At 50.6% G+C, this 15,444-nt stretch overlaps 1 protein-coding gene across 1 annotated transcript in view; it reads right to left on the reverse strand.

Moving 5' to 3' along the window:
• Positions 1-479: 479 nt before the first annotated feature.
• Positions 480-15,444, reverse strand: part of RPH3AL (rabphilin 3A-like (without C2 domains)) — a 31,218-nt gene continuing 16,253 nt past the window's right edge. Inside the window, exons 5-8 of the mRNA XM_009584655.1 lie at positions 15,174-15,348; positions 8,171-8,284; positions 7,516-7,698; positions 480-514 (exon numbers count right to left, since the gene is read on the reverse strand). Coding sequence (XP_009582950.1) covers positions 480-514; positions 7,516-7,698; positions 8,171-8,284; positions 15,174-15,348 — 507 coding nt within the window. The remainder of the gene's footprint in view (positions 515-7,515; positions 7,699-8,170; positions 8,285-15,173; positions 15,349-15,444) is intronic.

Here is a 15,444-nt window from a genome sequence, read left to right on the forward strand (position 1 = left end):
TGGACTGAGAAGCAGTAGAAGGGCTGCGGTCTCCTCACACCCCATTTCAGGGACATAGGGGTGAATTTCCCTTTCTCCTGAAGACTGCAAAGCCAGGAGCTGAACCAGGACTGGGCTTGGCAAGCCAGGAACAGCGGAGGCAGCACGCATTTCTGCAGCTCTAGTGAGCACTTTGCACGCCCCTTTCAATAAACACGGGTCTGGACCCCATGGCAGCACCGCGCAGCACAGCACTCCTCTCTGAGCAGCACCCCAAAGTGCGTGTCAGTCAGCAGAAGGGGAAACCAGACCAAACCAAACCAGTGAGGCAGGGAGGACAGGCAGGCGTTTTCCCAGATGCCATTGTGTTGCTAATGCCTGTGCAAGGGCCGGCATCATAAAGTCACCACCGGCAGCAGTTGTTGTCAGGAGTGAGATCTACAGGAGTAGGCAAGGGGTGAACTTTGGATCCAGGCAAAGCAGCTCCATCTTCACCTTCATCAGCATCGCGTTCTGGTGTGGACGCACCGTTTGCCTTCAAAATATACAAAGACAAAAGTTTTGTTTGGGAAGAAGCGGAGAGACTTGACAAAGTTATTTTACGTTGCTTTTACATGCTCAGTGCCATTTTAAGAGCCTCCTAAAAATAATAATGAAGAGAACGTCTGTGCATCATTACTCCACACTCTGTCAGCAGTCAGGGCCCATTAAACTTTATTAAAGAAAGAAAAGACAGGGGAAAGAAATAAAAGACAAAAGTTTTGTTTGGGAAGAAGCGGAGAGACTTGACAAAGTTATTTTACGTTGCTTTTACATGCTCAGTGCCATTTTAAGAGCCTCCTAAAAATAATAATGAAGAGAACGTCTGTGCATCATTACTCCACACTCTGTCAGCAGTCAGGGCCCATTAAACTTTATTAAAGAAAGAAAAGACAGGGGAAAGAAATAGGGATAGAACTGGTCCTTTGGTACCTGCATCCCTCAAAGGCCCAAGTCAGACAGAAAGCCAAGCTTCAGCTCTCAGAGGTTTCCAAACAGCGACAGCATCCACGTGCCACAGAGCAGGTCCTCCACCTCCCTGCCCTCCATGTGCCTGGGCCGGGGACAGGAGCCGCAGCAGAATGTAGCCCTTGCCTGTGGCCAGGGATGGGCGCAGGACAGCAATGCTCTGCTGCAGAAGGCACTCTGCCTCACGTCGACTAAACGAACCTGAGCTAATCACTTCAGCAGACCCTGGCGAAACTCAGGGTCTGCTGGGACACGCTGCTTCCAGTGCACGGGGTGAAACGCAGGGCTGGCAATGCGGAGAGCTCTAAGGCAGCGGTGGGTCAGTACTAACTTCTCCCCCCTTTCTTTGAACCGAAGGGGGCACAAATTATGTTGATTGCTAGAGAAAGGACATGGGATGTTTCCAGTCACTGCCGTTCAAAGCATGGGGAGTGCTGCAAATTCCTCACACCAGCTACTGGCCGACGTCCCAGTTGAAAGACAACTTCCCAAGCCATAAAACCTCTCAATGTGTTTACAAAAACTCCAAAATCCAGACTTTTAACTTCTATTACTGACTTCCCATGCTCTTTCCTTTATGCTTTGTTTTGAAAGATTAAATCAACTATTGCCCTCAGTGCTTTGTGCAAAATGCTGAATAGAAAGTTGGAAGCGCAAGGAGTAAACGTATTGCAAAGGGCAGAGAATAAGTCTAAGAACGTGGGGGCAGGAGGCCAGACAGGCTGTTTGATCAAAGACCAAAGCACAGACTTCTGCAATGTGAAAGAAGGCACAAAAATAGGAGTTTCATCTTCAGCAGCAGACTTGTTTCCAGATATATTGAGTGAAACAGGCAAGAGAATGAATCTTTGTCATTCCTCTATTTTCAGGGAAAAAGTCTTCAATTTAAAACTCCATAAAGAATTACAGAAATAGTGAAAGTAATTTATTTTTAGGTACTTGAGCCTTTATTCACTTAACTTCAAGGCAGACTCAAAAGAGCTAAAAATGTTTTGGTTCTACCACTTGAGGACGAAAATATTTTAATTCCTTAAAACATGGAAGGGGGCATATGCTTCTTCTGAGGTTCATATTTACAAATGCATTGTATCTAGAATGCAAACCTTGAATCATTTCCTAATGCCGTCACTACCCGAAGACATGTTTTATTTATAAATACAGCAGGACCATTCGGTGCTCTGCAGTACCAATACGAGGATGCAGGGACAGCTCAAAGCTTCTCAGCCATGAAGGCACAATTCAATTTTTTTCACTTTGTGGAAAAGGGACAACTCATCCTCCTTGGCAGCAGGAAAACTCAATCCCGTGGCAGTGGCAGCAAGCTTTTAGCAAAGGGCGGCAAACAGCAGTGCCCGAAGATTGATGAGGCAGCCAGTGCAGAAGGCAGAGGCTTGGAGGGGAGAGGCTGGGTGTGATGAGGATCTCTCCTCCACATCTGACCGCCTCTTCCTTCCTATCCTGTGCCCTCAGTGCAGGCAGGGGCTGAAGGCAGAGGGAGGAAGAGCAGGGGTTGCACGCACGGCACCCTTGCGCGGTTGCCCACCTATTTCACCTTGCTGCAAAGCCAGTCCTGGAAGACTATGCTGTTTGGCTGTAGCTCACATGGACGAGGGAAAGAGCGGTCTGAAAATGTTTAAGCAATTTTCTTACCAAGCACAGGAAAACAAAAGTCACGTCCCCAAAGACTGCCATGAAGAAAGTCATTAAAGAAATTACTATCCCATTCAGAGCCTAATTACTGTTAGGACAATTTTTTTCCTACATGGAATGGAGTAGTTAGATCCACTGAAGCAAAATGTTACCTCCTCATCATCCCTGAGGGAGCAAAACAGATGTCTGAGAAACAGAAGGGAAGAAAAAAAAAGACATTAATGCTTTAACTTCAAAGATGCCCTGAGACTTTCCCGCCACGAAAATAATGCAGAATGGCTCTGCCTGCCTCATGTATTAACAGCTTGCATATTTATGAGCAAAAGTTGATGCCTACCCCAGCTAGGGAGGCACTGAGCCACGGTGAGAGTGACATCACCTCATTTCTAAATCCAGTCAATTCCTGAAAGACAGGGCATAAATCTCCCCAAATTAAGAGAGCTGGAAGCAGCATTTCCTGCCCATCTCTCTCAGTTCCAGGCCCTCTTCTCAGCTCTGCTCAGCCTCTCCCAGCATGATAGCTACAAAGCAAGCAGCCAAAGGCTACAGATTCAGCACCCTGAGAGAAGGGACCAGGCTGGACCTGCTGACCTCTGGAGATGCTTCCAGCCAGTCTCACCCTGTGATTCCAAGCCATGTTTCTCATACCCCGCTAGGCGCTGCCATCATCGTCTAAGCTCCCAGACTCAGCAACACCACTGTTTAACGTGGCTCTATTTAACTGCCAGCTGCTGTACTGCTCTTTAAGTATTAATGATTTAGACAACACACTGGCAAACAAGCAGAGATGGGGAGACTGTGATTTGCACTCAGACGTATGCTACTCATTCATTAGCTTATCTTGTGGCTCTTTCTCAAACCTCCTCTTCTAAGCACAAATTAGAGCCTTCTCCAGCCCCACAGCCCATACCAAGCTCACTCACTGTTCCCTACCAGCAAGCTGTTCAGGTGACCCACAGAATACCAAACAGGATTGACCCATTCCTCAGAAGACACTGAGGACCCCATTAACTGGGACCCACCAAAGCAGAACTTGTTACTGATCTGAAGAAAGATGCCTTTTGCTCTTAATTTACCCCCTGCAGCAGCCAGGTCCAAGCTCAAAGATGTTATCTCCATTAAAAGCTCTCCATGGAGTAATGAAAACCACTGTAAGATATTGATGATTTCTTTGTTTAATTGTTTAATATTCCCTTTCTTTAATAAAAATGTCATAATTAACAACGGGGAGGATTTTGCTCTTTTTTAACTGAGGCACCTCTTAACATATCAGCTGTACAGCCAGAACAAGGTGAGTGACCTCCCTAGCTAGGGGCAAGTAAGGGGAAAAAGAAAGATTGTGCTTCTTCCCTGTGTGCAAATTTCATTCTCTTTAGGATAAAACATTCTCCAGGAAAACCAGCGCATGACCTTTTCTTAACAGCTATCATGCCAGAGCAGGAACCTCCAGGAACTGAAGCTTCAGAAGAAGAAGAAACACCAGACCCTCAGAAATGATGCTTTTGAAAGGGTTTAAAAGCAGGTGCTAAAAAAAAAAAAAAAAAAAAATTGGCAGCCTCTCAACTCGCCACTCTCTTCTGCAACTTTGGCTCATGGGCTAAGGTTGCCTACATCCCAATGCAGCTCTGACAATGAGTCATTTTATGACAAACCCCAGGCTTCATTATCTGCCTCACCAAACCCCAGCTGGAGCCGGAGCAACACACTGGAAACCTACAAACTCTCCTTAATAGCTCCTTGTTTTCCCTTGGCCGCACGACCATGCTGTCGTCTTGGCCTTCAGGCTTAAAGAGCTAAGGACTATGAGAGCAGCAGCATTTGCAGTACCACTCCCTAGTCCCCTGTTCCGGCTGTGGCCTGGGATTTAAGGATGCTAAAGTGTTCTGCAAAGTCGCACTTGAGTGCGGAATTAGAACAGAGGTGAGAAAAAGAAGTGAAAAGAAAGTCACCGGTAGAACACCACCTGAGGTGCTAATATGAAGCAAAAATTGCTCCCAACACAGTGTTACAAAGTTGCAGAGCTTTTCAGAAAAGCTATAGCAAAATCACTTTTTAATGTCCTCAGTCTGCAACTGAGGACCAGCAATTTAAATGAGAAAGGATCTTTGCCCCTTGCTCTGCTTTTGAAGCAGAGCACAGGGACTCTCCCACAGGCAGGGAGATGCAGTGAAGAGTTTTGCCAGTCTTGACATACAGCACCCGTCACCTCCACCACTCTCTGAAGAGATGAACAGCAGAAGCAGCCTCTGCTTTTTGGCAAACAGTGGCATCCAGAAGGACCCATCATGAAAAGCCCCTCACAGACAGATGAAGCTCTCGTCTAAATAAAGAGGGGGAGAGGCACTGCCTCTTGTCCTGAGGCTCCCACCATTTGCACAGCCCAGACCTCCAGCATCCCACAGCACGTGAACCCCTCTGCAGAGCAGGAGACTTCCTAGGGGACTACAGTTTTTGCTGGTTTTGCTCTTCATTTTCTGCTCTTGCCAGGCTGCTGGCAAAGCATGGGGGCATTCAGTATTTCAGCCTCCTGGATGTCTGATCTGCTCAAACCACTGGCTACAGAGCTGCACACAATACGAGCCCACGCGAGTCGTATCACTGCGTAATGCTGATTACTAAATTCACACGTAATGGATCGTGATTGCCAATAGTTCACTGCACAGATCACATCATGGCAGCGTCCCTCCCGCTGGGCACGTTAAGTGTTCTCAGGGTAAACGAATGCCGACCATGCTCCCCCCTGCTGCTCACTCACTGCACAGAGGCAAGGCCACATCCCAAACACATCGGAGGAAAAACAAAGTCCCTCTCCTCCCCACCTTGAAGCGCTGAAGATGACCCACACTGTGCGGCAGAGCATACAGCCATGGCAAACACAACAGGGGCACATCATGTGCCTCCCACAACACGCTCAGGTTCCAGCTTCGCCTCCTTGCAGAGGCCTTTGGGAGAGTCTCAAACGCTGCCACACCAGCCCTCGCCGGCATCCATGTTGCAGAAAGGAGTGTGAGGTCTAATGCCGGTACAGGACAGGCTCAAAGACAGGCCAGCCACCATAGCCTGTCCTGCCGCCTTCTGTGGCCGCAGAGCCATACCTGTAGTGCCACCTAACTCCCTGCAAGCCCTTAGCAGCTCCCTGGCCGGACATGACATGACATGACACAGAGAACCCTGCCCACTGCCACCCTCCATCCGTTCCCAAGCCTGTGCCTGCCGACTGCAACCACCACCGGCTTCGTTCCCCCCCCAACACACGTGAGCAGAAATACTGGCTGCTGTCTCCCTGTCTCCCTCCCGCTGCTCTGGGGGCTGTGGAACCCTCCTACCAAGGCACTCGCTGCTGCAAGCACCATGTCTGAACAAAGCAGCCCCTTCTGCAAGAAGACTGGGAAATAAATGACCCCAGACATAATAAAAATCTTTACAGATATTCTCTAGTCAGCCAACCTGGCTTAACCTTTTCCTTAGCAGGATCCTCTCTACATCTCAGGGACTGTTTTAACTGGGCTCATGAGATTACTATAGTTTTCGGTTTTTTAAAATATATATCCATGCTGCCTGTCATTTTTAGCTCTCCCCTGCCTAGCAAGGAGAGATCTCACTGGAAAGCGTTGACTCCTTGTACCAAGCTTTGCATACGAGTTTTTTAGCAGGAAAAAGGCATTTTCTGCCTCTGAGATATTGTTTGCACTGTCATGGCCAGGCAGCAGCTAGTTCAAACAGATGGCAGGAAAGCTCCAAAGTGCTAAGCACTATACAAACACACTGTCTGGGTGTGCATCCATCCAGACTTCAGCATGGCCATGTAGCACCAGCAGAAAAAGCACCCAAGGAGTCACACCCACTATCCACCACCACCCGCTTCAATCCCGCAGAACAACCTGCTGCTCTGCTCCGCTCCGGTAGGCATCAGAGCCAACACACAACGGGAATCGGCCATTTAAAATAAATCGCCCAGTCTGGGGCAGCACTGTAATCCAGAGAGAGGATGGACAGAGCAGAAGTATCACTCAACTGATTTGCTTTACGAAAACTAAAATTAAAGAAAACTGCAAATAGCTGAAACTTGGGATGGGAGGGAAGAACAGAGAAACAATTTTATGCTGGCTATTTCTAGCGGGAAGCGTGGGGAGGGGGACTATGACTCCATGTTGCACTAAAGGAAAAACCTGCTCTCTCTAATCCAATTTACGCCTCAACATGCACAGCACAAAACAGGCTCAGGAACAAAAGGAGTGGCAGTTCACAGGGCGGCAGGAACACTCTGGAGGGAGCGGCGCTAAATGATAACTTAAGCAGTTATTGAATAGATTAGCGGGAACTGCAGAGAGAACACATTTGCATCTCTTTCAGCTGCTCTAGATCAGATGTGATAGCAGCCTCTGCTCTCACAGTCACTTAATTGTTCCAAGGTTGTTGAGGGGGAAAAAGTGTCTTTTTTTTGCACTGCACAGGTCTGGGAAGAGCCCTGCTTGGCTTTAAGAGCCATCTAACATTAGGAAAATTTTTATTCAGTTTCATAAAGCTGCTGGACTTCTGCTTTGCTTCAGTAAAAGCTCAATCTGTTCTGCTGCCTTTGCAGGGCAGACAAGAGCTCCAGGCCTTTGCAGGGGGACAGACCCAGGCTATGGCTGCTCTCAGAGGTGGGTGTAGGCAGCTCCCACCCCAGACGATTACTCATGTTGCAGAATAGATGCTGCACATGGGGAAGAGGGAAGGAGTGAGCTGTAATGCTGTGACAGCATCCGCCATGAGAAAAGCAGCAGGGAAAGGTGATCCCGGGCCGCAGCTTTGCCAGGTGTGCCACTGCGAAAGCTGTGGTTCGAGGGAAGTCAGCCCCAAAAGCATGGATCCGCCCGGAGAGGAGGTTCAGCTTACCGGGGACTCTGCTGCCAACATCACTGTCGCGCCCATCCGCCGGCTGGTCGCTCTGGCAGCTCTCCGTGGCGCTGAGGGCAGCCCCCTGCTCGCTGCCCAGGCTGCTGCGGCTCCCCGAGAGGGCAGGGGAGTGAGTGCTCCCCAGTGCCCTGCCCATGGCCTGGCTGGGTTCCCCGATGGGCGCTGCAGGGACGAAACAGAGAGATGGTGCTGTGGGAGGGAAAGTGGGTGCAGGTGCTGGCCAGGTCCTGAGAGTGCCGCAGCCTCCCTGCTCCCAGCCAGGCACCCTCAGGAGCAGGGTCAAAGCCTAGTTCCCACGCTCTACTCCTAAAAGAGCAGCCGCGATTCCAGTGCTATAAAGCCAGGAGTGAGGAGCTGGCCAGAGACGTGCTGCCAGGCAGCTGGGAGCAGCTCCCAACTGCCAAGGGCAGACCCTGAAAGGCTGTAGGCAATGGAGCGACTCACCACCAGTTTGACCCATTGATACTATTCCAGTGAGAAAGGACCAGATCCTCACCTGGCACAGCTAAAGCCACTGGGCTGCACCCATGTAGGGCAGGCAAGTGGCTGAGCCAAAACCCACAGTACCACGAGCCAAACATTCAAGCACTTCACACTTCCCACCCTCCAGCCACAAGGAACTGCAACTCCTCACCCAGTCCTGCTCGGTGCTTTCTGTCTTGTGAGCCTTTTGACCCCACAGGTAAAGGCTTGTCATCCAGGCTGGAGGAACTGAACTCCGAGTCGCTCTCACTGTCGCTAGAAACCACTGCAGAAAAGATCGGGAGGAGGAGAGGAGAGAGACAGTTATTCACAATGTTCATAACACTTACCAAAGAGGGTGCCAGATGGATCCAAATAAAATATGAACAAATGCTGACTTGCTGATCACATTCTCCCTCTCCAAAAGGAGCCGTACCTGCAGTTCCCCCACAGCTGTTCACTCTTCCTCTCAAACATGATGTGCTTTTACTTTTTACAGATGATTTATAACTCTGCTGCACACACTCCAGCAGTGCCAGCACCTGAAGCAGATGCACACACCACCAGTGCTTCTCTCCTAAACCTGACTGGGACCATGGGGACCACACCGCTCCTGCGCCACGCTTTGCTGCCCAAAGCTCCCTGCTGCAAAGCCCAGAAGCCCATGGTGTGGCTGGCCTGGGAGCCGGGCTCTGCTCCCACTGACCCCCATGCCGGCATGCAAGCGAGCCCCCTCCTCCTGCCATTTCCCGCCCCCCACGCGGGAGCGACACGCTAAGGGCTGGGCTGGGTACGAAGCTGGTTCCTGCTCAGCTGCAGGTGGAGGGGTCCCGGCTCCACCACAAGAGCATCCACATTTGAGTAATGTGGGAAGAGGGGCTGGCTTCCTCCAAGCCGCATTTCAAGTGCAGCAGGGTCTCTGCAGAGGCTCCAGGATCTATGAGGAAAACACCAGATAAATACTGAGCACATCAAAAAACCCTGCAGCGATTACATGAAAAACCAACCTTACTAGCTCATCATCCATTCAGCAGACACTCATGTCTACCAGTATACTGCCCAGAACTATATTACTCCTATGTCCCCAAGGCTTAAAAGGCAAGGATCGCTCCTTTTCCTCAAGGAGACTGTTCCCCCATTTCAAGGCTGCTTTTTTTCTTCTTTCCCTCCCTCCCCAAATCCTGGCCCTAATCCTGCTGCTTTCCACCCTCCATAGTTTCCACAAGAGCTGAAGGAACCTCATTTTGCCAGACACAACTTCCCAAATTGGCAGGTTGTTTCCACTTTTCCATGCAAGCACCTCTCCTGCTTATACCAGTGTAAAAGACTGCCAGCTGCTCTGGGTAAAATGAGAAAGGTGTTTTTCCATCTCCTGAGTTTTTATAATGATCTGATCTCAGAACAGAAATGATGGGGCTGAGGAGGAAGGTAACGGGAAAACAACTGTCTTTTGTTTGAGGGATTGCACCTACAGCATTTCTCCATCTAAGGCAGATACAGCTCTCCTGGCAGCTCAGAAGCCATTTCAAACAGTGGGTCACAATTCCTGGTGGGAAGTAAAATATTGGCTCGTATGGGACATAGAATAGGCAACACTGCAACCTACAGCCTCTACTGTAGAAAAAAGAAGCCCCAACTATTTCTTTATATTCATTCATATGTACTTATAAGCTCACATTTATATGAGAAATGAGTTCCCTGTTCTGCTGCTGAACAAACCCCATTGCCCTCGTGCCGTGTTACTCATAGTGCCCAGCCTCACAGTGCTGCCGGGCACAGGAGGGACGTGGGTGCGGTGGTACAAGGTGACAACTGTGGGGTAGCAAAGAGAATCGTCAGTTCATCTCTCTACATCAGCACTAGAATTCACTACACGTGGTTCGCAGAGCTACAAACCCTTTAACACTGCCCAGGGCAGGAGGACGGGTATCTCTCCCCTCGCACAGGTGAGCACAAGCTGTCAAACATTTCTGCCAAGGACCTCTCCAGATGCTCCTGTATTCAGACAGCAATCTGTACTACACAAAATATTTTATTAAAAAAAAAAAATTAATACCTAAAAAAGCACTTTTCTGGAGTTAATATCTCTGAGGATATTAAAGCTGGCTGCCAGTGTTATTGCAAAGTGTTATTGAAGTTGCCCTGGCAGGCAGCTCCCTATGCATGCCGTGCTGCTGGCAAGCGCTGCACAGAAGGCAGGCTGCCAGGCACCCTCCTCGCTGCCCGCGCAGCTTTTCCCCCGGGCATCGGCTCCTCCTGCACCCGCAGCGTTCCCCTCCCAGCGCCATCAGAAACGGGACCTCTCACCTGCGGGGAAAGGGGCTGTGGAGCTGAGCCGGGCAGAGAGCGAAGCCCCATTACAAGCAGGGAGGCTGCACTTCTGGCTAAGAGTTCTCAAAGCAAAGGTTTGGCTTTGGGCTTTGCTGTCTTAAAGACAGCTTCACTACTTCCCCAAAGCTCCCTGGGAGAGGTGGGGGACTATATATAAATACTGTTAATAACAACCCATACATACCAGGCTCTTCGCTACAAAATCCAAATCTCAGCTGTGAGAATCATTCTGACCATCCCATCCCATTGCCCAATTCCCTCAGCAAATGCACTCCTGTCCCACTTGGTCATCATCCTTTTTTGGCCTCCTGGATTCATAAAATCCATCGCTTTAGAACAGCTCCTTTCTCCACGAATCCTTTAAAAACGCTGGAATTCAGGATTTATTTGGAGAAGGCCCCAGTGAATCCGTGGAGGTGACTTTAGCTGCCTTCCCTTCTGCCACTCAGCAGTTCAGAGAGGACCGGCACTAGAGGAGGAAAATATTAATGACATGAAGGCACTCACACCGCAGGAGCAGCCCTGTCTGCTCTCATTTCCTCTGCTGCCAATAAAAGTGTATTTTACCCACTGCACCAATGTTTCCCTTTAAGGTAATTTTTCTCCCAAAGCTCCCAGACCTTCTGCTGGCACTTTCCAGAGCCCACAAGTTGTAAATCTGGTGTTCCAGCAGTTGCTGATATATCAGTAAGAGTCATTGGACGGCTGTACTTTCAGAGAACGTAACAGATTCATCCCTCTCCATCTCCAGCTGACTGAAAAAAAGCTCATAAAAAAAATATGCCGAGATAAAACTTGCAAGAAAAGCAGTATGCCCACAGGGAATGGGTCACTCATCGAGAGCGTGAACCCCCACGGCTGCTGCTGGAGCCCAAGATCCCTCTGACACGTGGTTCAACCTCTGAGCCAGAGGTACCAGAGCCTCGCAGCACAGAGAGCCGCAGGGAACAGTGGAGGGCTGCCGGGCTGCACTTAACCCCAGCAGCAGAGGATGTGGGGAGGCTGCGCCAAGGCCAAGGGGAAAGGAGCACTTGGCCCATGTTGAGCTCTAATATTAAATGCATGCATTTGGCACAGGCATGCCTGCGATGGGAAGAGCCAGCCACGCTCCCTCCTGCTGCCCATTGCAGGGCAGAGCTCAGTCCCTGCACGCACAAAGCTTGTCACTTCTTGCAGCTGCCAAAAATACAGAAAAAACACATGGGCACGCAGGGGCACCCTGCAGCAACAGCTGCGAACAGCTGCACACACCCAGCGCAGCCAAGATGCGCTGGATGAGTGGGCTGAACACGAGCCCTTGAGCACACAGCTCCCCTGCAGCACCTGTATCATCAGCCTTTGCAAACATGACCTCTGGGGAGCGGGGAGGCTGACAGCTCCTGGTCACTGCGGGTGGGAGGGTTGGAGATGAAGAGTTTTATTACAACCCAAGCATCTCATCGAGTGCAGCTCCTATGCTAGATCATGCTGCCCCCAGTTGCAGGGATATCTCCCAGTAGGAGGAGGGGACTGGACCCATCTGCTCTCCCCTTCAGAAGCAGCACATGTGCAACTTCAGTGCTGCCCAAACTTGTAGAGAAGTTGGATGACTCCTCGGTGGCCTGCAAAGCGCTTGACCCGCCCCAGCACACTCCTCTCTGCTCCATCACTCGGGGGATTTGGTGTCCAGCACATAGACGCAGGACAAACCTGCTGCATCCCCCTGCCCAGCCGCTGCTCTTGTGCCTCCAACAGCGCGGAGCCCAGCACGTCGCATTGCTTGGCAACGGGACTGGAGCACGTTGCAACGGGAGAAACCACCGGAGACCGAGCAGAGCAGCAGGCAGCCCTCATGCCAAACAGTGCAATACCTCAGGGATCACACTTCTTTTTTCCACCCAGTTGCTTCACTTTTTTTTCTGCAGAACTCAGAGTGCAGAGGAAGGAAAGCCCTGTTGCTTATTGCTCCCCACCCCCTGACGGCCCCGTCCCACCTGACCCGCTGCAGAAACCCACCCACATTCCACCACATGGAGCAGAGCTGCTCCCCAGCACAAGAAATATTACTGCTATTCTCCCCATGACAATACATTTGTGCCTTAACTAATAGCAGGGTTCCCATGGCAACTGCTTGTTTATTACAGAAAAACTAAAGGCAACGGCAAATCCCAGTGTCAGCGAGCACGAGAGAAATAATGGGTGTGTAAAAATAAAACTTCTTCCTGGTGGGTTTGGCTTTTCTTCCAAGAGGCACGTTCCTACGGTCCCTCAGTCCCGCTGCCTTCCCACCCTCCTGCGGCACGCACAGCCAGAGCGGCCGGTACCCAGGGCCTGGCGCTGATCCCCTCGTTTGGGGCGCAAAAGGGACACCTGAGGTTTTCCCTGTCCCTGCCGAAAGGCAGCTCCTGGCACGGAGGATGTCGAAGGGACAACCACGGCTCCTCTCTCCCAGGCTCTCCGGGGGCTGTGCTGGGACATGGCTACGCCTGTGCTGGTCCCACCTGACTTGAATCCCTTGAATCCCTGAGAGACGGCTCCTTCAGCACCTCAGGAGGTGAGCAATGGGGTTAGACACGGCTGGCCAAGATAACGGAAAGCCCACCGAGAGCAGCCTGTCAGCGTCAGGCATGTTAAATGCCAGAGCTCGTTCTCGAGAACATCCTGCCAAACAAGAAACAGGGCTTTCTTTACTCAGCGCCAAAAGGATGTATTCAGGTGAAGGCGTATGAGGTGTGAGCTGACAAATGCTATCAGCCAGGCAGAGGTAAGGCAGGCTGCCTTGTCAGCTACGGCCTCGTAAAGCTCAGTCCAGGCCCAGTTGCAGATTCACAACGGCAATATCACAGCTAAGTCATCTCCATGTGGGAAGGCAGCTGCCCTGCACATTGCAGAGGTTTTGGATGACAAACAGCAGAAGTCCCAGCACTGGCAGGTGAAAAAGAGTTAAATGGAGGGGTAAGATGTACAAGCTCCCAGCTTCAGAGATGAATTACAGCCTGCAGTGCCCATTGAAAGCTGTCCAGAGGACAGGCAGCCTAACAGAAAAGGTCAACAAGGAAAGAAAGCACTAGAAAATAAAACCATAAATTAATATTATCCAACCCATAAAACAGCAGCCAGCCAAAAATCAGAGCACAGGGAGAAAGGCAGCTCACCACCCACATCAAGGCTTACCAAAGGCCACTTTGCTGTCCTCCACCTGCTCCTTTGCTGCTTCTGCCAGTATTTAGGGGGAAGCCTTCCCCTAAAACAAAACTCAACTAGAAAGCTGAACTAAAAAGCAGGCCAGGTCTGGGCTCAACATCTTTGACTCATAATGTTTTCTGTATTGTGTGAACAGAAAATACCTCATCAATCAGTTCATTTGCTAAGACAACTCCTTCCAAGCATCTCCTGGAGGGAAGCAAAACCATCTATTGTTGATCTAATTTGTCCTTAATTACAAAACTTACAGTAGGGCTGGGAGTGCTTTCCTAGCTGGGGCCTGAAGAGAAGGTTTGTAAACCCAACTCTCCTGAGTCCTCTTTATTAAAAGGTTATTTCCCCCTGCACTACTGATACAATTTATCCTGATGTGGAAGAGTGTATGCTGCTGGTACGCTGAAGAGGTCTTCTCCAATTGAGGGGATCTAATAGCAAAAGACAGAAGGGGAGAGAGGCCAGACAGTTCTGCTAATCCACACCAGAAAGAAATGAAGAGAAATCAAAGCAGACTGGCAGCAGCTTTAATTCTGCAGCGTCAATCCGCTGCTGTGCTAATGACCCTGAGTGCTCAGCTCATCAATGCCGAGCTGCTGTTTCCCCACAGCTGGCTCTAGGCACAGCACTGGAGTGGGCATACGAGCAACGACAGGGTGGGCAGATGGAAGAGAGGTGGGAAAAAAAACCCTACAAGGCAGTGCTGTGAATGGGATCTGACGCAGCAGCGATCCAAGACGCCACATGTGATACAACGGTCTACTTCAATCAAAGTCTACCTCAGAGAACAGGGATGTGAGTGCTGAAGCTAATAAATCTTCAGGCTTGTCAGTGCTCTGGCCCCAGCCCTGCACTAAGTTAATCAACAGCTTCTCTGAGACCCAATTTAAAGAACAACTCAGCCCTGAGCTCTCCATGCTGCAAACCTCAGCCCCCTCCCCAAGGCCTGGGGAAGAAGCTTCACCCTTTGCCGGTCTCACCTGCTCAGGGGGGTCAGGCACAAAAGGACATAGCCAGCATCAGCTCGCTCCTGCCCACTGACTGTGGAAGACTATGTCCGCCCACTTGCTCCAGGCCCCAGGAAGACCCCAGGGAGATGCTGGGGGTAATTTCTAACCCAGATGGGGGTAATTTCTAACCCAGCTCAAAGCGACTTGAGGTATCTGCCCAGTGGTGCTCTGTGGAGCAGCAGAAGTAAGGACCAAGCAGCCCCAAGGAGGAAGGGAATAAGATCAGCCTTTTGTCAGCCTTGGCTGCACAATGATGTCCATCAGTGGCATCATCCTACGTAGTTCAGCAGTAGGAGCTCTTTGGGCTGCAGTCTGCTTCAAGTGTCTGCTTCATGGCACTTGTCCCTCCCTTGGCAGTCCCAGCAAAACAGTGGGAGCTGCAAGGAATGGAGGAAAGCAAGGGTGGACTTAAGGACAAGGAGTCCAGGAGGACCGGGGCTAGTCTGGGCCACCAATGTGCACTTAAGTAACAGTGAAACCTGAGAGACATACCACAGCCAACAAAAACCACCACTGCCCACATGGGAAACGTACCACATCCTGTTGGTTATCCCCTACCTCTAACAGAGAGCCTCCCCTATTAGCTGAATCCTGCTGGCAACAGGTCTTTCTCCCTCTCTCCCTGCCTGTTTCCTGGGCAAGGAGCAGAGAACCAACCTTTTCCCCGGGCCCAGGTGAAGGATCGGCTGGTCCCGATGCTCTCTGCCTCCGGCACGGATGGCTCGCTTTGCCAAGGCTGTGAGGGCAGCTCACTGGATTTGCTGCTGCTCTTCAAAGGCGTGATGTACTTGGGCAGCCCTTTGTAGAACCATGCACCAGACCTCTTCCAAACCTGTGGGAGATAGAGACAAACACCTTAAGGCTGGGTTTTTACAGCAAGAGAGCACAACCAGCACCAAACAAGCTCCCCACCAAGCTCGGCCCCGCC

The sequence above is a fragment of the Fulmarus glacialis genome, unplaced genomic scaffold (assembly GCF_000690835.1).
Source record: "Fulmarus glacialis isolate BGI_N327 unplaced genomic scaffold, ASM69083v1 scaffold19909, whole genome shotgun sequence".
Lineage (NCBI taxonomy): Eukaryota > Metazoa > Chordata > Aves > Procellariiformes > Procellariidae > Fulmarus > Fulmarus glacialis.